Source organism: Passer montanus, unplaced genomic scaffold, assembly GCF_014805655.1.
Source record: "Passer montanus isolate IOZ18808 unplaced genomic scaffold, ASM1480565v1 scaffold62, whole genome shotgun sequence".
Taxonomy (NCBI): Eukaryota; Metazoa; Chordata; class Aves; order Passeriformes; family Passeridae; genus Passer; species Passer montanus.
Window position 1 is genome coordinate 1645488 of NW_024371260.1, and position 23861 is coordinate 1669348.

Below are 23861 nucleotides of genomic sequence, written 5' to 3' on the forward strand. Positions count from 1 at the left end.
ATTCAGGACTAAATCTCCAATGTGAATTTTAGTTACCCTTCAGTCCTTTGGAAACACTCAGCCTTTAATCAGAATTGTGAGCTCTTCAAACCCTGGCCAACTGCAAGACCCAACAGATCCACCAAGATCCACAAACTGCTCACGTCTGTAAACGCAGCAAGGGCTTCAGGATCTCCAGGAGTAGCTGCTTTTTGCTGGTTTTATTAAAAATCTCACGTTCTGCCTTTTTTAGCTGCAGATCCCTGTGACCCACCAGAGATCTGTCACCCTGACAAATCCACACTGGATTTTCAGAGTCCACTGGGATGAACACCAGCTCTAGAGCCCGGAAAATGAAGAATATTCCAGAGAACGTGGCCAGGAAAAGGAAGGAAAATACTTTAGATTGGTTTTACATCCATGAAAATAAGTATTTTGAATCCATGAAATGTATTGGCTCAAAGATACTTAAAGAAAAACAAAAATATCTTTAGATATAACAAAGATGTCTTGAAATGAGAGGTATTCTTCAAGTAGGGAATAATTCACACACTCTGCCTACACAAAAAGAAAGAAATAATGAAGAAGCCACAAATCCATGGCAGCCCAGGCTGCCTTTGCACCAGCATTAACTTTGATGAATTCCTGAACTGCTCACAGGTCTCAGACTATGCAATTACCCAGGAATTCCTCCATAATTGAGCTCCAGTGAAGTGCACACTTATTAGGAATCTCTGCTGACAGTATTTTGTTTTAATATTCACACCAGTGCTTTATAAAGAGGTAGGCAGAGTGCTTTGATCTGGAAATGTGGCCATTCTTGCTATGAAAAGGAGCAGAGCTTTTCTTTCAACTGGAGCAGTGGTTTGGACCCAATAAGAGTTAAAGAGTTCTTAAAGAAAAACAAAAATATCTTTAGATATAGCTTAGAGATATAACTCATAGATTTATGTATTGGGCCCAGAGCCTGGACCCAAAAACTGAGCAGTGATCCCACACAATGTCACTCATGAGGGACCTGTGCTCAAACTGATGCCTCAGGTTTGGCTTTTCTGTTTTTCACATTCTGAGCTGCTTTAGTCCCTTGGGTGCAGCCTGGCTGGGCTCTTGTGCTGCCCAAGGTGGCTCCATGGAGGAGATCCTTTTCATAAATCCCTGCTTTTTTCTTTAACTCTTTCAAGCTTCTATTCTGGGGCAACCTTCACAAAAGGCATCGAAATCACAAAGGAAATGAAAGGAAATTAAAAAAAAAACCACAAAAAAACCCAATACAAACAAAAAAAAACCACAAAAAGAGAGAAGGTGGACTGAGAAGGGCCAAGCAGGGGGCAGGGCTGGGGCCTGAGGGCTGTACCTGCTGGTGTTGTCATCCTCCTCGGAGTCGATGAAGCTGCTGGACTCCAGCTCGCTGCTCAGCATGGTGGAGGAGCTGTCGTAGCCAGGGGGGTGCTCCCGGTGCCTGTCCAGCTTGGGGTGCCCGTTGACCCTGGGGGCTGCAGGAGCACAGGACAGGGGTGTTACAGCACTGGGGAGGTGAGGGAGAGGTTTTACACTGAGCCAGACAGAAGTTTGAGAAGAGGACCCATGTTTATTCCCTGGAAGAATTTCCTACCAAGGTCACTGACATGGAACCCAAGAAAGAAAAAGGATAAATAAATGTCACCAAAGGGAAACTGGGGACAGACAAAGGTGATACAGAATCTCCATTATCAGAAGGTATGAAAAGCACTTTATTATTAGAAATCCACAGTTCTTCTAGAAACAATGGTGGACATAAGACTGGATTGGCCTTTAGGAATCTTCTCTCACCTACTGGTGAAGAAGGGACAACTCCTTCTTGTAAACATCTTTGACAAACAGAGATTGAGATAAGAATTATTTTAATTCTTTTCTCTAAGTTTTCTCACAGCTTCCCAGGAAAATCCTCTGTCTCTCTCTGTTCAGAGGATATGTCATTACCACAAATAAGAGAAACCTGCACTTTCTTTGTGTTTCCTGACCAATGAGTGAAGTGTAAATTGTGAGCTTTGTAAGAATGTATAAAAAGCACACATGCTAATAAAAGCCTGAAGCCTTCTGAAAGTGGAGTGTGTTTGTATTTGGCCATCTCCACCAGGACAAGGACAGATTTGGGGTCTGTGAGCCTGCCCACACGAGCAGCTCTCCAGCCCAGGCATTTCTCAGTGGCTGCACAAGAGTTAAGTTCACCCCACAGCAAAGGGTGTTGAAACCTCATCGTCAGACTCCTCAGAAACCCAGCAGCAGCTACAAAACACTCCTCAACACCCAAAAAACCCCCTCTTGTCCCTTAATTACCTCCCTAATTAGAGCTTCCACAGCCCCCTTTCCCACTCCTCCTCAGCAAACTGACACGGGAGCTTTGTTCCCCCAGCCAGGGGTCCCCACATCATGTGCCAGGCAGACCTCCCACCTCCCTCATTAATTTCCTCACTCTACTTTCACTTAATAAGAACTTTGTCAGCCTCCCAGAGCAATGAGGACTTTTGTTGTTTGGAAAGTGGGAGCTCTGACATTTCAATTTATTTTTCCAGATCAGTTTTCCTCGAGGTTTTCCTGGTGTTTGTATCTGCAGTGTCACAGAGATTCAAAAAAGGAGTTTTATTACATTCCTCAAGCCACCATCTTTGTGGGGATTATCTTAAAAATATACAAGCACGGACGGAGATTCGCTGTCTGTGCAATTAAAATAGGAATACAATTTAAGGGAAATGGGTGGAAGAGCTTAGGGAAACCCCAAATCCTTCTGCATTTTTAATGGGTAGAGGTGTGAAAACGCTGTCAGATCACCCAGGTGTGTCCCACTCCTTCCAGCTGCAATCAATATTTATCACTGCCTGTGTGGAATTACCAGCAGCAATTCAGCATAAATAGCTTTTTTGGGGTGAGTAATCCTGCAGGAATGAAGGGAAACATCCAGAGCTGTGCTGAACAATCCCCCCATGGTACCACAGCTCATCATCACCCACTGCAGAACCTGGGGAGTTCAAAATCACCCCAGCTCCAAACCAAACCTCTGGAAGGATCCTGTTGCACTTCAAACCCAGACTGAAAGCTGGCAACGCTTCCCAGTAAAATTAGGAAACAATTTTTGTAAATTAAAATGGAGAGAAGCGCAGAAAATCTTTGTTTAGTGTTTCATGTTGGGGTTTTCCCAGCTTTCATTCTGTGGAACCTCTCAATTCCCGTGCTCTGGGCTCAGCCTGTTTGACCTGTTCAGGTTCCAGCTCAGTGTTTCTGTTCCCAAATGGCTCCTTCACAGCTTTTCCCACTTCACCTGTTTGAAATGAAAGCTGCAACACCCTGCCCCTGTTTTCCTGTGGAACAAGAACTCCTTTCCCTCGAGGGAACCCAGGGAAATCCTCTTTGCCAGGGTGGGTGATTCTTTACAGCTCCAAACTGTCCAGCTGGGTGAGCTGTTCCTGTGCCTCTGGAATAAATCCCCTGGCACAAAGCTGTGAGTAACACCGAGCTGCAGGAGATCCCTGCCCCTCTGCCAAGCACCAGGGCTGTCATTTGGGCATGACTCAAACGAGTCTCTGCAGCAGCACATCAAACACTCTCACTGCATTTCCTGCCTCCTGCAGGGACAGCAGGGCTTTCCCAGCCCACAGCTGCTGGCCCTGGCACACCTGGGATCCAGTGTCACAGCCCCTTCTCCATCCTTGGCCCTGCTTTCCTGGGGCTGCTCCCCCATTTTCCATCCAGACAAGACTTGCAGGTGCAAGAAAAGAGTGACCCTGTGATCACTGTTATGAAAAGTCCTTAAAATCCTGCCCAGGATTAGGGTATTTCACTTCCTTTAGTGTTGTCAAACTTCTTTTAGTGCTGTCAAATCTGCTAAAAACAGATTTAGATCTGTTTTTAGCAGATCTAAAATGCACAGTTCAGCTCTGTCAAATTCACAGAGCTGAACTGTGCATTTTAGATCTGCTAAAAACAACATTTTAGATCTGTCCACTGAAAACAGCCCACTCCTGGTGTTGCTGTGTGTACTGGATGTTGTTATTGCTAAATGAAATATTGTTATGGTCACAGAAATGCCATGGATATTAAATAATGTTTTTTAAAGCAGCTCTCCTTTATGCACACTGCCAGAATTCACCTGCTGCAGGCAGAGGGCCTGAATTCAGAGAACAGTAATGTTTGTGATGGGTTCTTGGTAAAAGGAGGAAATTTAATCCCATTTCCTTCCCAAGGGAAATGCATGAATTGGTTTCAGACCACTCCAGTGCTCAAACAATTCCATCCACCAACAGCAGCTCCTATGCCAAAAATACCCAGAGCAAAACATGCACTGGCACTGATTTAATGCCTAAAACAACTCCCCTTCTCACATTCTTCCTGCAGCAAGTTTTCAATCACCACTGTGAGAGGATTTTGCCTCTTTCTGTCAGTTCCCAAAGGAATTTGCAGTCAGGATCATGCACAGACGGATTTCCATTCACTCCTCACCAGTGACACCCTGGAAGGGTTAAATGAACACAATTCCTCAGTATAAATCTGATTTCTGGGGCTCTAACTGGAGGCAAATGCTTTGGTGGGTGGAGCTGTGAATAAAGGCTGGGATGGCATTTCTTGGGCCCAAGTATTCCACATTCTGCACCATTTTAACACAATGGGTGGCACCTATTAATTCTTAATTAAGCCTGGAAATTCTTGTCTGGCAATGAATAAAAAACCCAAGCCTCCTTTGATGTAAGGACCAGAGGCAAGAGATGGAGTTCTGCATTTTATAGGTGCACTTTGGGTGCATTTAGGTATAAAAAAAGATCTTCAGAGCCTCTGTGACACCAGCAGAAAACACCAGAGCTGATCCAAACCTTGGGAAATCAACAGGCAAGCTCTTCATCTTCTCATGCTACAGAAAGTTCTGCACTTTGTCAAAACCAATCTCTCTGCCACTTCACTGTGAAGTGTATCTGGGAAAAACGCTGAGCTTCAAAGGCTTTCAGAGCAATTATCAAATTATTTCATTAAAATAATAACGAAGACTCCCTGAAAGCAGGCAGGAACGCAGCCAGGAGTCTCTGGAGGAGGAGGAGTGTCACTGGGATATTTTCTGAAAAATCCCTTTGCTGGGATTTCTTGTCCTGGGAAGCTGAGAAAGCTCAGAGAAAAAGGTAAATAATAATTAGCTGATTGCTTCTGCTGTGTTTGGCTCTTTGGAAGTGCTCTGGAGCTCGTTTACCAACAGAAGCATGTTTGATTGGTCCCATGGGAATTGTTTTTAGTCAATGACCCAACACCTCAGCTGTGCCTCTGAGGAGTCAAGTCAGGAGATTTTATTATTCATTCTTGTCAAGCCTTTTGTCGGTACCCTTTCTCTTTCTTTGGTATAGTTTTAGTATAGTATTCTATAACATTATAATATATTATAATATATTATAGTATCTTATAACATACAATATATTATATCATATCATAATATATCATATCATATAATCACAATATAATGTAATATATCTATCATATCATAATATAGCATAATACAACAATATAATATAATTTAATAATATAGTATCATAATATAACATAGTAATGTCATAACATACTACAATATACTATACTATAATATACTATAATAATATATGACATGATCTAATATGATATGATGTAATATAACATAACGAAATATAATATCATATAGTATAATAAAATAATATCATAAAATAGTATAATATTATATCATACCATGATACAATAATATGGTATCATGATATAATTTAATAATTTAATAACAGAATATAGTATAATATCATAATATGATATAGTATGACGTAATGCAATGCAATATAATATAATATCATGTGATGTGATGTAATATAATATAATATCATGTGATGTGATGTAATAAAATGTGATATAATATAATATGATATAATAAAATGTGATATAATATAATATGATATGTGATATAATATGATATAATATGATATAATATAATGTGATACAATATAATATAATGTGATATATTATATACTATAATAAAATAAATATAATAAATATGATATGATATGATATGATATGATATGATATGATATGATATGATATGATATGATATGATGTAATGTAATGTAATGTAATATAATATAATCCTTCAGAGAGCACAGAGCCCGACTCTCACCTCTCACCTCCCTCTGCAGACCCTCACAGCCCCTCAGAGGAGCTGCCCGGGAAGCGTGAGGCAGGCCAGGGAGGATGAGGAGGCACTCACCGTCCTCATGGGGCAGGCCAGGGAGGATGAGGAGGCACTCACCGTCCTCAGAGCAGGGAGGATGAGGAGGCACTCACCGTCCTCAGAGCAGGGAGGATGAGGAGGCACTCACCGTCCTCATGGGGCAGAGCAGGGAGGATGAGGAGGCACTCACCGTCCTCGTGGGGCAGAGCAGGGAGGATGAGGAGGCACTCACCGTCCTCGTGGCCCTCGCGGGGCCGGCGCCGGTGCCGCTCCCGCCGGTGGCTGAGCACGGACTCGCTCCCGGTCTCGTTGTCCAGGCCGTCCCGGCTGCTGCCGGCGTTGGGGCTGCAGGGAGCAGGGGCACAGTCACTGCGGGGCCTGCTGTCCCTGCCCACCCGCACGGAGCAGGGGCACAGTCACTGCGGGCCCTGCTGCCCCTGCCCACCCGCACGGGCACAGTCACTGCGGGCCCTGCTGTCCCTGCCCACCCTCATGGAGCACGGGCACAGTCACTGCGGGCCCTGCTGTCCCCATCCCACCCTCACGGAGCACGGGCACAGGGTGATGGGCACCCCCAGAGCAGCTCGGGGCAAAGAGAACCTAAAAATACCTCACTGGGGGAAAGAGAACCTAAAACAGCTCAGGGGGGAAAGAGAACCTAAAAAACATCTTGGGGGGGAAAGAGAACCTAAAAAACATCTTGGGGGGAAAGAGAACCTAAAAAACATCTTGGGGGGAAAGAGAACCTAAAAACACCTGAGGGGTGAAAAGGGAACCTAAAAACACCTCGCAGGGGGGGAAAGAGAACCTAAAAATACCTCAGAAAACAGACCCTAAAAACACCTCGGGGGGGCAAAAGAGAACCTAAAAACGCCTCGGAAAACAGAACTTAAAAACACCTGAGGGGTGAAAGAGAGCCTAAAAGCAACTCAGGGGGGAAAGAGAACCTACAAAAACCTCGGGGGGGAAAGAGAACCACCTAAGGGGGGGAAAACAGAACCTAAAAACACCTCGGGGGGAAAAAGAGAACCTAAAACACCTCACGGGGGGAAAGAGAGCCTAAAACAGCTCAGGGGGGAAAGAGAACCTAAAAACAACTCAGAAAACAGAACCTAAAAACACCTGAGGGGTGAAAACGGAATCTAAAAAACACTGCATAATAAATGATTTAATTTAATAAATTGAATAAATCTATAAATATAAAGATATAGTATATTTTCTATTTAAACATTATAAATATAATATTACAGTGGATTTATTTGGGAATGGGAACAGAAAACACAACCTGAGCCATGTCCCTGATCCCTCAGAGCATTCCCCCATTTTCTGTGCAATATTTGGAATATTCTGGAAGAAGCAGGAGGACCAGCAGGGCACTGGCCCCACAAACCTCGTGCCTAATTACCAGTTAATTATTTTTTAAACCAAAGCTGGGGGTGGCAGCTGTGGCAGGCAGGTTCAGGCCAGGAAAAACAAAAGCCTGGTTTGATTTTCTGGCCAGATCAGAACACAGGAGGGCAGCACAGCCCTTGCAAGGCACTGCCAGAATTTCCCAGCATTTCTTGTCTCCTCTAAAAGGTTTTTTTTTAAAAAGACTCCCAACACTGAGAGCTCTTCCAGGCAACATCCATCCCAAAAAAAAAAAAGAAAAAAAGGCAAATCCAGGCCATATTTCCTTCTCCAAGCACAAGGCCCTGCTTTAAATCCTCCTGCTGGAAGGAGGAATTTTTTCCTGGTGGAAATTCCCTGGAAAATGAAGATATCCTAAGGATCAGGAAGAGGAAATAACAATATCAAAGCAGATATTGCCAGGCTGGGCAGCCTCTGGATGGACGTGGAACAGGAATTTCTTATTCCTTGTGGGAATTCCCCCTGCTGCCAGCAGCCTGCAGCTGCCTCTGCAGCCTCCCTAATTACACAGAGCACTAATCACTTGTCAGGCACACACTGCAAAAGCATCCTGGCTCCCTCCCTGCTCAACTCATCCACAGCAGGCTGGAAAATGAGATGTTTGGGGTAAATATTTCACTCTGCCAGTGACAGGGGTTTTTCAGTCCCATTCCCTTTTAATTCCTCAATATTTGATTTTTATAAAAATCAAAGAGTTGGCTTGGAGTAGGAAGGGAAATGAGGGTGAGAAATAAATGGGAATGAGAATTTGAGAAATCAGTGGGAATTACTGGAATGACGGGGGCTGGGAAAATGAGATATTTTGGGTAAATATTCACTCTGCCAATGACAGGGGTTTCTCAGTCCCATTCCCTTTTAATTCCTCAATATTTGATTTTTATAACCACAACAGCAAACAGTTGGCTTGGAGCAGGAAGGGAACTGAGGGTGAGAAATAGATGGGAATAAATCAATAATAAATCAATGGGAATTTGGGCTTACTGGGATGATGAGGGCCAGGAAAATGAGATATTCTGGATACATATATTGGATAAATATTCACTCTGCCAGTGACAGGGGTTTTTCATTCCCATTCCCCTTTTAATTCCTCAATATTTGATTTCTGTAAAAATCAAACAGCTTGGAGCAGGAAGGGAAATGAGGGTGAGAAATAGATGGGAATGAGAATTTGAGAAATAAATGGGAATTACTGGAATGATGGGAAAATTAGATATTTTGGATAAATATGTCACTCTAACAGTGACAGGGATTTTTCAGTCCCATTTCCTTTTAATTCCTCAATATTTGATTTCTATAAAAATCAAGCAGTTGGCTTGGAGCAGGAGGGGAAATAAGGGTGAGAAATAGATGGGAAGGAGAATTTGATAAATCAGTGGGAATTACTGGCATGATAGGGGCTGGGAAAATTAGGTATTTTGGATAAATATTTAATTCTTAACAATGACAGGGGGTTTTCATTCCCATCCCCCTTTTGATTCCTCAATATTTCATTCTTTTTAACCACAACAACAACCAGCAGGCTTGCAGCAGGAAGGGAACTGAGGGTGAGAAATAGATGGGAAGGAGAATTTGACAAATCCACTCGATAAATGAGACCCTGCTGAATGAACTGGGGCTTACTGGAAGGAGGGGGGCCGGGAGTCTCCGATGCCTCCTGTCCTCTCCAGGGCTGGGGGAAGCTCCACGTGGCTCTCGGTGCACTGCGAGCCCGTGTCGGAGTGGGAGCTCTCGGCCAGGACCAGCTGCCAACAGGAAAAAAAACAGAATTGTGCAAAATTACATTGGGACCATTTTGGTTCACCTTGGGTTCATTTTGGGACCATTTGGGTTCATCTTGGTTCATTTTGGGACCATTTTTGTTCATCTCGGGTTAATTTTGGAACCATTTTGATTCATCTTGGGACCATTTTGGTTCCCCTTGGGTTCATTTTGGGACCATTTTGGTTCCCCTTGGGCTCATTTTGGGACCATTTTGGTTCCCCTTGGGTGCAGCCCTGGCTGGGCTCTGGTGCTGCCCAAGGTGGCTCCATGGAGGAGATCCTTTTCATAAATCCCTGCTTTATTCTGTAGCTCTGTTCCAGCCCAGCCTTCCCAAGGCATCCCAGTGACTGAAGAAACCCCCAAAAGAGCCATTTATATTTTTGACAGCAACTTCACAACAGCCACATCCATCTCTGAGCTGGAAGTAATTATTTCCCATCATGTCTCAAATCCCAAGGCAAAGCTCCAGAGCTGTGCCCCCTCATCCACACCAGGAATAATTACAGAAAATTCCTGTGCTCCACCAGGAATTCCCCCAAAGGCATCAGGACTCCTCATCTCTGCAAAAACCTGGGAAATTCTATTTATTTCAGCAAGGAGAAATTGTCTGTGCTGAGATGAGGCTTGGCATGAGTGAGGGTTTATAGAAAGTGTGAAGATGGATGATTTCTGGATGAAATCAGCTCATTTCATCCAAGATTCTGCTCAGGGGGATTTTTATTCCCTGCCTCAGCCCTGAGCATTTTTATTTTTCATTTCCCAGCCCTGGAGCTCCTGTGCTGCCCTTGTCAAACGGTTCTGCCCCACCAGGGCGTTCATTAGAATTGCAAATACAGCCTGTAAAAAGCTGATGTACAAACAGGACCAGAATTATCTGCTGGCAGCCAGATAAAGGGGAGGAAAAAACGGGAAAAGCTCCGGGAAAGCAGTGACATCACTGCCAGCCAATGGGAGCTGCTCATTCCCAGCAGCCAGGCCAGGAATTGTTCCCAGATGTTGCAAATCCTGCCTAAAAAACAGAGATAACGGAGCTGGCAGCGGCCACAAACCAATCCCTGCCACACTCCCAGCTCCCACCATTCCACTGTTCCCCAAGAGAAGGGAAAAACATTTTAATTCATTGCAAAAAAATATTTTCTGCCTTTTTTTTTTTTTCATATATCCCAGATAAGGCACAAAAATAAAAAGACAAAAAGAAAAATTGCATTAATAATTTCGTTCAGGTAAGCAGTCCAAATAAATGATTGCCAGGGAAAAATTATATTCTGTGTTGTACGTTAGAAAAACAGGACAAATATCAGCTATTTCTGGCAGAAGATGTGTTTGTGTAAATGCAATTCATGTCATTAATTAAGAATTCTGACATACAATTAATGACAGCCTCTGTACTGTCAAAAAAAAAACTAAAGGTCAACCAAAGGAAAAAAGGATTTTAAAGAATTCCTTACAAAGGAATCTAGGAAGCAGCAGCTCTATCCCAAATTATTCAAAAACACCACAACAAAAACAAGAGCAAAAAGAACCAAAATCACACAAGAAGAAAAACAAACCCGGGCTGAAATCAAAAGAAAGATCTGAGATGTGGAGGAGGAAACAAGCAGCACACAGGAGGGCTGGGAGGAAGCTGAAACAGCTCATTAGCAGCAGGGATGTTAATTGAGCAGGAATTAAAACGATTTTAACCCAGCTGCACACGGGCAGCCAAAGGAAGGACCTGCAGGATTTTCTGGAATATTTTCCCTGTGGAAATCAGGGCTGCAGGTGACACCCAGATCAAAGCTCCCACCTGGGATGAACTGAAGGATTCAAAATGTGCTAAAAAAGATGAAAATCTCCCAATTCTCCCTGGGAAATTCCGAGTGGGAGGTGTGGGAGAGGGGCTCCGCCGTGGGGTGGACGCTGAATTTCCCATTTCACACCACGGGCTCTGGGCAGGAGTGCCAGGCTGCCCCCAGCACCTGCCACACACCTCATGGCACCGGGACCAAGAAAGATCAGCGCCAGGTAAAAAATAAATAAACAGCAGATAAGGAAATAATCCTGGCCAAACACACACAAAAAAGTGGGTGTGTATAAATATAAATATAAATATAAATATAAATATAAATATAAATATAAATACATTTTATATATGAATTTTATATAATTTTATTATATTTATTTTTATACAATTTTATTATATATATAATAGATATTTATTATAGTATTATTAAATATTATATATTTATTATATTATAAATATAATATTATATTTATTTAATGATATATAATCTATAAAATATATACTTATATATTTTATAGATTATATATAATTACTATATTAATTAATATATTTTATATATTATATATACTGTGCATATTATTATATTTTATATAATAATATATTAAACACAATATATAAAATATATTGAGTTTATATATTTTGTGTTATTATATTATATTTATTTTCTATTTTATAATTATATATTATATTATATTATATATTTTATATAGTATATTATTTTGTATTATTATATATTGTATCTATAATATATAACATATATTGTATATAACATAGAATTATTATATGTTATAATAAATAACATATATAATAATATATCTAAATTATATATACATACACATATATACACATACATATATATACACATATAAATTTTTATATATATATATATACACAAACATATATATATAAAATAATAAATATAAAAATTTTATATATATATATATATATTTCTAAAGGGTAAAGACCCAACCCTGCTATCCCTGGAAGATTTGTGTGCCATTATCTGTTAAGTCCCAGTGAATGGGACATTAAAAAATTCGAAGGGGAACAATTAACTTCCAGTGAGATTTACATAAAACTCCTCCAGTAATTAGCAGGCAGCAGAGGCAGATAAGCCCTGCAATTCTCTGGGTGTCAGCGTGCAAAAAGTCATTTGCAATTCATCACACAGGGCAGAAACCCAGCTGCAAAAAGTGCATTTTGGGAGCTCCAGAGCAGGGGGAATTGGGGAGCAGGAAAAACCCAAATTTTGGGGGAATAAACCCAACCCAGCTTCCCACAGTCTGTGCAGGATGGGGGTTCATAACTCATCCTGAGCAGCACGAAAAAATTCAGGCCAGCACACAAAAAGGCTCCATTAACGACAATAATAATGGTATTGATATAATAATTATCAATAATTAATTCTCAATAATTAATGGTAAACCCCAAATAATGAATAAATCCCTGTTTTGTTCTTTAACCCTGTTCTGGGGCAGCCTCTCAAGGGATTCTGGTCAGTGCTGCTGCTCCCAGCCAGGGCAGCTCCAATCCCACCTCCAGTTCCTCCCCCCTGCTCCATCTGCAGCCTTTGGGACTCATTTCAGCTCGTTAATCACACACGAGATCCCTTTTTGTGCCACCCCTGCCCCCTGGCACAGCCCCACGCTGCCCTGGCAGGAGACAGGAACAGCTCAGGGGCATCTGAGAGCAGCAAAGCAGCAAACCCCAAACCCTCAGGGTACCCCAAAGCCCCGGGGCACCCCAGAGCACCCCAGAGCCCCAGGGCACCCCAGAGCCCCAGGGCACCCCAAAACCCCAGGGCACCCCAAAGCCCCGGGGCACCCCAGAGCCCCGGGGCACCCCAGAGCCTCAGGGCACCCCAGAGCACCCCAAAGCCCCAGGGCACCCCAAAGCCCCAGGGCACCCCAGAGCCCCGGGGCACCCCAGAGCCTCAGGGCACCCCAAAACCCCAGGGCACCCCAAAGCTCCAGGGCACCCCAAAACCCCAGGGCACCCCAAAGCCCCAGGGCACCCCAGAGCCTCAGGGCACCCCAAAACCCCAGGGCACCCCAAAGCTCCAGGGCACCCCAGAGCCCCCCAAAGCCCCAGGGCACCCCAGAGCCCCGGGGCACCCAGGGGACACCAGGATGGTCCTCCTAGAGGAGTTTGGATTTGGGATCCCCACCCCAAATCCTCCTGCAGCAGTGATCCCCATCCCAAATCCTCCTGCAGCAGTGATCTGATCCCCATCCCCATCCCAAATCCTCCTGGAGGAATGATCCCCATCCCAAATCCTGATCCCCATCCCAAATCCTCCTGGAGGAATGATCCCCATCCCAAATCCTCCTGCAGCAGTGATCCCCACCCCATGTCTGGGCTGCTAAAATATTTCAAGGGATAAAATAGTTCAAATATTAAAATATTAAAATAATTAAAATATTAAAAAGTTAATAGTTAAAATATAAAAAATATAAAAAGTAAGAAATATGAGCAAGATCTTCAACTCCTAAAATCAGCACAGGAATGGAGAAAAGCTGCTCATTCCTCCTGAGAATTCCAAGTTTGTACCAACTGTGCAGCTGGAAAAAAACTCCTATAAACTTATTTTGCTACTATTTCCTTGTGTGTCTTCATCCCAGCAAAACCAGGATCTAAAAATCAGCTTCCAGTATCAAACAAGACAGATTTGCACACACAAAATCCAACTCACCCAGGACACCACTCTTCCATTGAAGCAAGGCAGCTTTGCGTTGTCATCTGAGATCTCTTCCTTCACCACCCTGGAAACAAAAATAAAACAAGAGAAGAAAATCAGGAGTTTGAAATCACAGCAGGTCAGAATGGACGGTGCTTTTCTCAAATTGTCCAGGAAAAATGCAATTTATTCATTAAATGTTGGTGTCAGCAGGTGCTCTGTGTTTAATGAATATGGGAACTGTGAAAACAGAGAAAATAAATCAAAATAAAAGGTAAAACTGCAACTTTCCAGACAACCACCCCAAAGTGGGAGGCACTAAAATAATTTTAAGAATTTCCCATTTTGGAGTCTCCCCAGAGCTCTGAAATGTCTGATGGGGGCCAAAATCCCCCTGTGCTGAATCCCCTTGTCAGAGATTTTTGTACCAAAAGCAGATTTCTGCCCTCAAAGTGCAGAACAGGGAGAATTTGCTGCTGACAATCTGAAGTCTCATCCAAATCTGTGCATCCACAGCACTTTTCCCTTTATTTATGTTTTTGTCTTGTTGCTGGGTGAAGAAAAACCACAAGAACCACAAAGCAGCTCACTGGGGTAAAGCAGTGTCGTGTTGAGGGGGGGAAACACTAAATGGAGTTTCTTCTGAAAAAATAAAAATAAATAACTCCACCACTAATGCCTGCATTCCCACACATGTTAAGGAATGAGCACCTTTTTTTTTTTTAATTTGAATTGTTAATGGCTGGCAGGGCAATATTTAAAACCCCCCTGTGCTGGAACCCCCTTGTCAGAGATTTTTGTACCAAAAGCAGATTTCTGCCCTCAAAGTGCAGAACAGGGAGAATTTGCTGCTGACAATCTGAAGTCTCATCCAAATCTGTGCATCCACAGCACTTTTCCCTTTATTTATGTTTTTGTCTTGTTGCTGGGTGAAGAAAAACCACAAGAACCACAAAGCAGCTCACTGGGGTAAAGCAGTGTCGTGTTGAGGGGGGGAAACACTAAATGGAGTTTCTTCTGAAAAAATAAAAATAAATAACTCCACCACTAATGCCTGCATTCCCACACATGTTAAGGAATGAGCACCTTTTTTTTTTTTAATTTGAATTGTTAATGGCTGGCAGGGCAATATTAGGCAATTTTTACCCTTTTTTTTTTTCTATTATTGGAAAGTAAAACAATTTAAAATATTCACTTCATTCCTAAACCTCCCTGCATCTTTTGGCAGCAGGGATCAGATCTTATGATTCCAGTCTTGCTTTGAGTCATTTCTGCTCAGACTCCACTAAAAGCAGAAACTCGGGGCTTTAAAAACCTCTGACAATTCAGAGCTCTCAGTAATTCTGGAGCTGCAATCGGGATTTCAACACTCCTGGATCCCAGGGGACAGAGTGGAATCTTTGGTGTCCCAGGGGGAACACTCAGCACAGCTGGATCAGCAGAGAAAGATGTGCCGTGATTTTATCTGCACGCCTGAAAGGGCAGGACATGACACTCGGGACAGCCCAGAAATCCCAGGTGAGAATTGCTGCTCCTGGAAAAATCATACAGAGAATTCCTGCTCCCAGAAAAATCATACACAGAATTCCTGAATCCAGAAAAATCATACTGAGAATTCCTGCTCCCAGAAAAAATCATACACAGAATTCCTGAATCCAGAAAAATCATACTGAGAATTCCTGCTCCCAGAAAAAATCATATACAGAATTTCTGAATCCAAAAAATCATACAGAGAAGTTCTGCTCCCAGAAAAAAAATCATATAAAGAATTTCTGCTCCCAGAAAAAATCGTACAGAGAATTCCTGTTTTTTTGGGGAGGTGCTGCCATGAGGGCTGCTGGTCTCTTCTTGGGGTGGATATTCCAGCCTGAAACAGCATGGCAAGGAAAAAAAAGTGATTTATCCCAAAAGTCTCTTCCTGAGGTGAAGAATATTCCAGTCCAAAAGAGCATGGCAAGGAAAAAAAGTGATTTATCCCAAAAGTCTCTTCCTGAGGTGAAGAATATTCCAGTCCAAAAGAGCATGGCAAGGAAAAAAAGTGATTTATCCCAAAAGTCTCTTCCTGAGGTGAAGAATATTCCAGTCCAAAAGAGCATGGCAAGGAAAAAAAGTGATTTATCCCAAAAGTCTCTTCCTGAGGTGAAGAATATTCCAGTCCAAAACAGCCCTGGCAAGGAAAAAAAGTGATTTTTCTCAGAGACCTCAGCCTGAGGTGAGGAATATTGCAATCCAAAAGAGCATGGCAAGGAAAAAAAAGGTGATTTATCCCAAAAATCTCTTCCTGAGGTGAGGAACATTCCAATCTGAAACAGCATAACAAAGAAAAAAAGGTGATTTATCCCAAAAATCTCTTGCTGGGGTGAAGAACTTTCCAATTCAAAACAACATAACAAAGAAAAAAGGTGATTTATCCCAAAAACTTCCTGGGGTAGAGAATATTCCAATCCAAACCAGCCCAACAAGGAAGAAAAAGTGATTTTTCTCAGAGAGCTCATCCTGAGGTGAAGAATGTTCCAGCACAGCATGACAAGGAAAAAAAGGTGATTTATCCCAAAAATCTCTTGCTGGGGTGAAGAATATTCCAATCCAAAACAGTGTGGCAAGGAAAAAAGGTGATTTCTTCCAGAAACTTCCTGAGGTGAAGAACTTTCCAATCCAAAGCAGCACAACAAGGAAAAAAAAGTAGTTTCTCTCAAAAATCTCATCCTGAGGTGAAGAATATTCCAGTCCAAAACAGCATAACAAGGAAAAAAGGTGATTTCTCCCAGAAATCTCTTCCTGAGGTGAAGAATATTCCAACCCAAACCAACATGGCAAGGAAAAAAAAGTGATTTTTCTCAGAGACCTCACCCTGAGGTGAAGAATATTCCAATCCAAACCAGCATGGCAAGGAAAAAAAGGTGATTTATCCCAAAAATCTCTTCCTGGGGTGAGGAATATTCCAAATCAAGCCAGTATAAGAAGGAAAAAAAGTTATTTTTCTCCGAGACGTCACCCTGAGGTGAAGAATATTCCAAATCAAGCCAGTATAAGAAAAAAAAAAGGTGATTTTTCTCCGAGACCTCAACCTGAGGTGAAGAATATTCCAAATCAAGCCAGTATAAGAAGGAAAAAAGGTGATTTTTCTCCGAGACCTCACCCTGGGGTGAGGAATATTCCAAATCAAGCCAGTATAAGAAGAAAAAAAGGTGATTTTTCTCCGAGACCTCACCCTGAGGTGAAGAATATTGGCACTGGATGTGCTCCACCTGGAGATAAATCACCAGGGCCTGACTGCTGAGGGACTCCCTGCTTGAAAATAGCACCAAAGAGCAGCTGATAGCAAGGCCCAGAAAAGGAGATGTTTATCCCCTCTCAGAAAAAGAGGTTTTTGTTCCCCAGGTCACGTCCTGCCTGCTGGCAGCCCCGTGGGGCTCAGGGCTCCCGTTCCAGCACACACAACCTCCTGTTCACTGGGGACAGCAACCAAACACCAAGTTTGGATAAAATGAATAAAATTGTATTTCCAGGTCACTGCAGCTCTGCCTGCCCAGCTCCCATTTGTCCCTTGGAAAAGGAGAGCACAGCACACCAAGAATTGAGATTTTTATTCAATATTCTTTATAGACTTGTGGCATGTCCCTCTTTGTGCACTCCAGAAAAATCTCCCTGCATAAAACATCCTTTAATTCATCCCTCAAATGCATCCACCAGGTGCAGGAAGGTAAAAGGACACAGCCAAGGCCACACCAGAGACAAATGATGAAGAACACCCCACTCTTCACCCCAAACTTTACCCCAAACCTGCTCTGCCCCACCAGCAAAGCCCCACGTCCACAAATATCTTAAAATAAAAGAAAAAGGGCGAGGAAATGTGGGGAAGGGGAGGAGGGAACAGCCCCACCAGCTCACATCCTCTGCTTTATTTGACTTTGAGGCGATTTGAGCGGTAATTAGCAAATGAAACAATCAGGGCTGGGAGCAGCCCCTCCCTCCCGTGGCTTCCTGGAATTGTGCGAGGCTCCCCCGGCTCTCCCTGCACAGGGAGGGTTTGGTGCCTTCCCCAAAGCTCACAGCTCACCTGTACCTGGGACCTTTCCCAAAGCTCACACCTCACCTGTACCTGGGACCTTTCCCAAAGCTCACACCTCACCTGTACCTGGCACACCTTTCCCATTGAGCTCCCAATCCCAATCCCAAAGTGGATTCCTACTGCTTTAAATCCCATTTTCAACCAAAACCCCAATTTTTGCTGCAGCTCCAAGTGCAGCCTGAAAGGAAGCTCTTGGGCTGCTACCCAAGGAATGCTCCAGAAGCCACTCCTTGGACCTAACGCTGAAATCACAGCCCAGCCAGGGATCTGGCAGTCAGGATTCCTGGTCTTAACTCCTCTCAGGAGCTGGAAAAATGAGAAAATCCTCTCAGGAGTGAGAAACCAACTCCTGACTCACCTTAGGACAAGGGTGAGAACAGAAGAAAAGGCAATAAATGCTTCCCATGTGCCTCTCCTATTAACAATTACCACATTCAGCTCCCAATCCCAATCCCAAACTGGATTCCTACTGCTTTAAATCCCATTTTCTCCCCGGTTTCCACCCAAAAACCCAATTTTTGCTGCAGCCTGAGAGGAAGCTCCTGGGCTGCTACCCAAGGAATGCTCCAGAAGCCACTCCTTGGAGCAGCCCCTGCAGGAGAATCAGCAGAGGAGAATTCGTGCACAATGGAAAGAATGAGGATCCGAGCCTCACCCCAAGGGTGCAGAACAGACCCAGCCCTGCTGCTCCTCCTGCCACACGAAGGAGTTTTTATCCAATTCTGGGCTGAAAATGTCTTTAGGATGGTTCAGTTCCTCACTGGAACTCTCCTGCCCACACTGGAGCAGCAAGGCCTCAAACCAGGATATTCTACAGAAAATTAAATGTGTTTAATTGTGGATCCTCCACACTGATCCTTTTGTGCTCCTGGAAGTTCCTGATAGTGTTTTACAAGGAAAGCTCTGGAAAAATCAGAGTTTTTATCCAATTCTGGACAGAAAATGTCTTTAGGATGGTTCAGTTCCTCACTGGAACTCTCCTGCCCACACTGGAACAGCAAAGCCTCAAATTAAAAATTAAAAGTTACAAAATCCTCAATTATAACAGCTAATATCAAAAATATTCATCTTTAAACAACTCAAAAGTCCACCTGCATCAGGTGGCTGATCCACCTGCATCCAAAGAAATAAATAAAAAAATAACATTATTTCATTTATAAATTAATCTGTAATGGGCAGAGCCATCCCTTGGTGGGTCAGGGGAGGAAATAGCACAGGGCAAAGTGGAACAGCAGTAAATTAAAATAATTAAATAATTTTAAATTTAATAAATTATTTCATTTATAAATAATCTGTAATGGGCAGAGCCATCCCTTGGTGGGGCAGGGGAGGAACTGGCACGGGGCAAAGTGGCACAGCAGTAAATTCAAATAATTAATTTAAAATTTAATAGATTATTTCATTTATAAATAATCTGTAATGGGCAGAGCCATCCCTTGGTGGGGCAGGGGAGGAACTGGCACGGGGCAAAGTGGCACAGCAGTAAATTCAAATAATTAATTTAAAATTTAATAGATTATTTCATTTATAAATTAATCTGTAATGGGCAGAGCCATCCCTTGGTGGGTCAGGGGAGGAACTGGCACAGGGCAAAGTGGCACAGCAGTAAATTCAAATAATTAAATAATTTAAAATTTAATAAATAATTTCATTTATAAATAATCTGTAATGGGCAGAGCCATCCCTTGGTGGGTCAGGGGAGGACCTGGCACAGGGCAAAGTGGCACAGCAGTAAATTCAAATAATTAATTTAAAATTTAATAGATTATTTCATTTATAAATTAATCTGTAATGGGCAGAGCCATCCCTTGGTGGGTCAGGGGAGGACCTGGCACAGGGCAAAGTGGCACAGCAGTAAATTCAAATAATTAATTTAAAATTTAATAGATTATTTCATTTATAAATTAATCTGCAAGCGGCAGAGCCATCCCTTGGTGGGTCAGGGGAGGAAATGGCACGGGGCAAAGTGGCACAGCAGTAAATTCAAATAATTCATTTAAAATGTAATAAATTATTTAATTTATAAATATTCAAATAATTAATTTAAAATGTAATAGATGATTTCATTGATAAATTAACCTGTAAGCGGCAGCTTTCGTGAGCACAGGATTTATCCCATCATTGCAGGGTCCAGGAAAGGCTGGGCCGCAGTGCCAGCAGCACGTGCAGGGCTGCAAGGAGCCAGTCCCCAGCCCTGCAGGAAAACATTGCTTTTCCTAACACAAGCAGCGCTCTTCACGTTCCACAGTGGAGAATTCAGGGATTTGGGGACTGGCCAGGCCAAATCCCAGCCTGGAAAAACTGGGAAGGACAGCACAGGGACACCCCAAATGTCCCTGCAGCTCCACTTCAGAACAGCCAGGGGACTTTTCAGGCACAGGGGAAATGAGGGAGCCACAGCTCTGCCATGGCTGGTGCTGCCTGGCTGCAGCAATGAAAAGGATGGAGCTGGGCTGGAGCTGGGGATGGATTTGGGGATTTTGGGTCTTCCCGCAGAGCGGGAAAAGGATGGAGCTGGGGATGGATTTGGGGATTTTGGGTCTTCCCCCAGAGCGGGAAAAGGATGGAGCTGGGGATGGATTTGGGGACGGATTTGGGGATTTTGGGTCTTCCCCCAGAGCAAGAAATGATGGAGCTGGGGTGGATTTGGGGATGGATTTGGGGATTTTGGGTCTTCCCGCAGAGCAAGAAAGGATGGAACTGGGGATGGATTTGGGGATTTTGGGTCTTCCCCCAGAGCAAGAAATGATGGAGCTGGGGTGGATTTGGGGATGGATTTGGGGATTTTGGTTCTTCCCCCAGAGCAAGAAAGAGCTGGGGATGGATTTGGGGATTTTAGTTCTTCCCCCAGAGCAGGAAAAGGATGGAGCTGGGGATAGATTTGGGGATTTTGGTTCTTCCCCCAGAGCAGGAAAAGGATGGAGCTGGGCTGGAGCTGGGGATGGATTTGGGGATTTTGGTTCTTCCCCCAGAACAGGAAAGGGATGGAGTGGGCCAGGGGACTTGGGATGGATTTGGGGATTTTTTCCTTCCCCCAGAGGGCTCTGGGGTGCTCACCAGGGGATGGTCCCAGCCCCAGGAGCTCCAGGAGGGTTTGGACAACGCTCCCAGGGATGCACAGGGTGGGATTTTGGGCTGGGCAATCCCTCCCAGCTCAGGATACTCCACAACTCTACAAAAAGTTTGTATTTGAGATGATGAAAGCAAAGCCCATATTTACTATTAACACTCATTAAAACAGCCAAAATTCAGCTGAATTTTCTTCTGAATTTCCCAAATATTTCAGGCTCAGAGAGGCACAAACACAAATGGAAAAAGACAAAAAAATAAATGCAAACAAAGCTCAGGAATCCCAAATCAGTCACTCTGAGCTGTCTCAAGGCAATGGTTTGTCACCCAAATGCTGCTTATATATAAATTATTACATTATATTTATATAAATATATATTGTATATATAAATATATAAATTATTACAAGATATATTATAATATATATGCAATATATATTACATTATATTTATATAAATATATATATTTTTATATATAAATATATAAATTATTACAAGATATATATAATAATATATATACAATATATATTACATTATATTTATATAAAAATATATATTTTTATATAAATATATAAATTATTACAAGATATATATTATTATATATATACAATATATATTACATTATATTTATATAAATATAAATATATATTTATATATAAATACATAAATTATTACAATAATTTAAATGATTAAATAACAGAGCCAGAATTTCCAGGTCTTGATCCTTGCAGCCCTTCCTCTTCCATCATCTCCATCTCCAGGAATAACAGACAAGTTTCACCCCAATTTCCAGACTAAGAAAATCCTCTCTGGGGTTTGTTGGGTTTGTCTGTCTCCCGGTCACAGACCAAAACAGCCCGGTGTGTTCAGGACGCCTCAGCACAGTTTACATTTCCTAACTGCAGATTTCTGTGGCGCTGGGAATGGTGCAGCTGCTGCCTGAACAATCCCAACCTCCTTCAGAGAAATCAAACCACAAACACAACTTGAATTTCCACCACAACGTGTCCCTGTCACCCGGGGAGGTGAAGGAGGGAAATATTGGTATTATTTACCAATAATCCCGTTTATTTTGAAAACAAACATTTTGTACTGCTGTTTTCCCCCCCCACCAAAGAAATGTTTGCCCAAGTGAGAAAAACAAGAAGTCGATCCACGAACACTCCTATGGTCACAAGCCAACACTAACAGCTCACCACATCAGAAATCCGTGTCAACAAACAATATCCACATTCCAGCAGGGAGAAAAACACAAGCAGCATGAAAGGTTCGGGTCTCAGGGATAAAAAAGAGGCTGCACAACACAGCCAAGGATGCTTGGGGTGATCCTTCTCACCAAACACAAAACCTGCACCTCGACCACGGCCTTGCTTTGGAGGCAGGTCTGCAGGAGCTTCCCACAAACCTGCTCCATTTTTATTTTTATTTTTATTTTTTTATTCCTGGCAAGGCATTTAACTGTGCAAAACTGCCTTGCCAGCGACAGATGTGAGTACAAAGAGAAGTGATCTGCTACAAAAGGATTAATGCATTTTGAAAGTTACTGTCTGGCAAACTGTCAAAGGCACTTCCATTGGTTTGTTTTATTCTGGCTGTCGCCAGGGCCGGTGGCACAGAGCCACGTCAGACACCCCGGCTCGGGCACTCAGCTGCCTCTGGCCACCACAGAGGTCACTCCAGAGTCCAGCCCGGCTCGTCTCCAGCGCTCCCAGCTCAGCTTGTGCCCTTGGGAGCGGGCGTTTGGCCACTGACCACTGTCACCTGCCTGGCCACTGACCACCGAGGGTGTGACAGCACTGTGACCACCGAGGGCTTGGCACCTGCTCAGACAGGGCTGGGTGACACCTGCCTGGCCACTGACCACCGACACCCCCTTTGGCCACTGACCACTGTCACCTGCCTGGCCACTGACCACCGACACCCCCTTTGGCCACTGACCACTGTCACCTGCCTGGCCACTGACCACCGACACCCCCTTTGGCCACTGAGCACTGTCACCTGCCTGGCCACTGACCACTGCACACCCGTTTGACCAGGGACCATCCAGCATCTGTCTGGCCCCAGTGGATTTGACAGTCGCTATCTGAGCACTGCCCTGGCACTGTTTGACCCCTGACCACTGTCACCTGCCTGACCACTGACCATTTCACTCCCGTTTGACCAGGGACTGTCTGACACCTGTCTGACCTCGAGGATTTGACAGCTGTGGTCTGAGCACAGCCCCTGGCACCGTCTGACCCCGGACCACTTGTCACTCGTTTGACCCCTGACCATCCCATTTAACCACTGACCACTGCACACCTGTTTGACCACTGACCACTTGTCCCCCATTTGACTTTCATTTCACCACCAACCACTTGTCACCTGCTTAACCACTGACCCTTTTTCATTTGACCACCAACCACTTGTCACCCGTCTGACCACTGACCATTTCACGCCCGTTTGACCACTGACCCTTTGACATTCATTTGACCACTGACCACCCCACACCCGTTTAACCACTGACCCCTTCTCCCCCATCTGACATTCATCTGACCACCAACCACTCCTCACCTGCCCGACCACCGACCCTTTGACACTCATCTCACCACCAACCACTTACCACCCGTCTGACCACTGCCCATTTCACACCCATCTGACCACTGACCACTCACCGCCATTTAACCACTGCCCATTTCACACCCGTTCAACCGGGACCGCCTGTCACCCGTGGGACCCCCGAGGATCTGACAGCGGTTGGACCCCCGGGCTTTGACAGCGCTGTCCGCAGAGCCCCCGCTCCGAGCCCCGGGCCCCGCTCCGAGCCCGGCCCCCGCTCCGACCCCGGGCCCCGCTCCGAGCCCCGGTCCCCGCTCCGACCCCGGCCCCCGCTCCGAGCCCCGGGCCCCGCTCCGGAGCAGCAAGGCCTCAAG

At 43.9% G+C, this 23861-nt stretch overlaps 1 protein-coding gene across 3 annotated transcripts in view; it reads right to left on the bottom strand.

Annotated features, from left to right (window-relative positions):
- The window catches only part of DVL1 (dishevelled segment polarity protein 1), a 46727-nt gene that overhangs the window by 22280 nt on the left and 586 nt on the right, over positions 1 to 23861 (bottom strand). For all 3 annotated transcript variants that reach the window (XM_039727719.1, XM_039727718.1, XM_039727720.1), the window contains exons 2-5: positions 13825 to 13894; positions 9209 to 9330; positions 6411 to 6523; positions 1334 to 1472 (exon numbers count right to left, since the gene is read on the bottom strand). In XM_039727719.1, coding sequence (XP_039583653.1) covers positions 1334 to 1472; positions 6411 to 6523; positions 9209 to 9330; positions 13825 to 13894 — 444 coding nt within the window. The remainder of the gene's footprint in view (positions 1 to 1333; positions 1473 to 6410; positions 6524 to 9208; positions 9331 to 13824; positions 13895 to 23861) is intronic.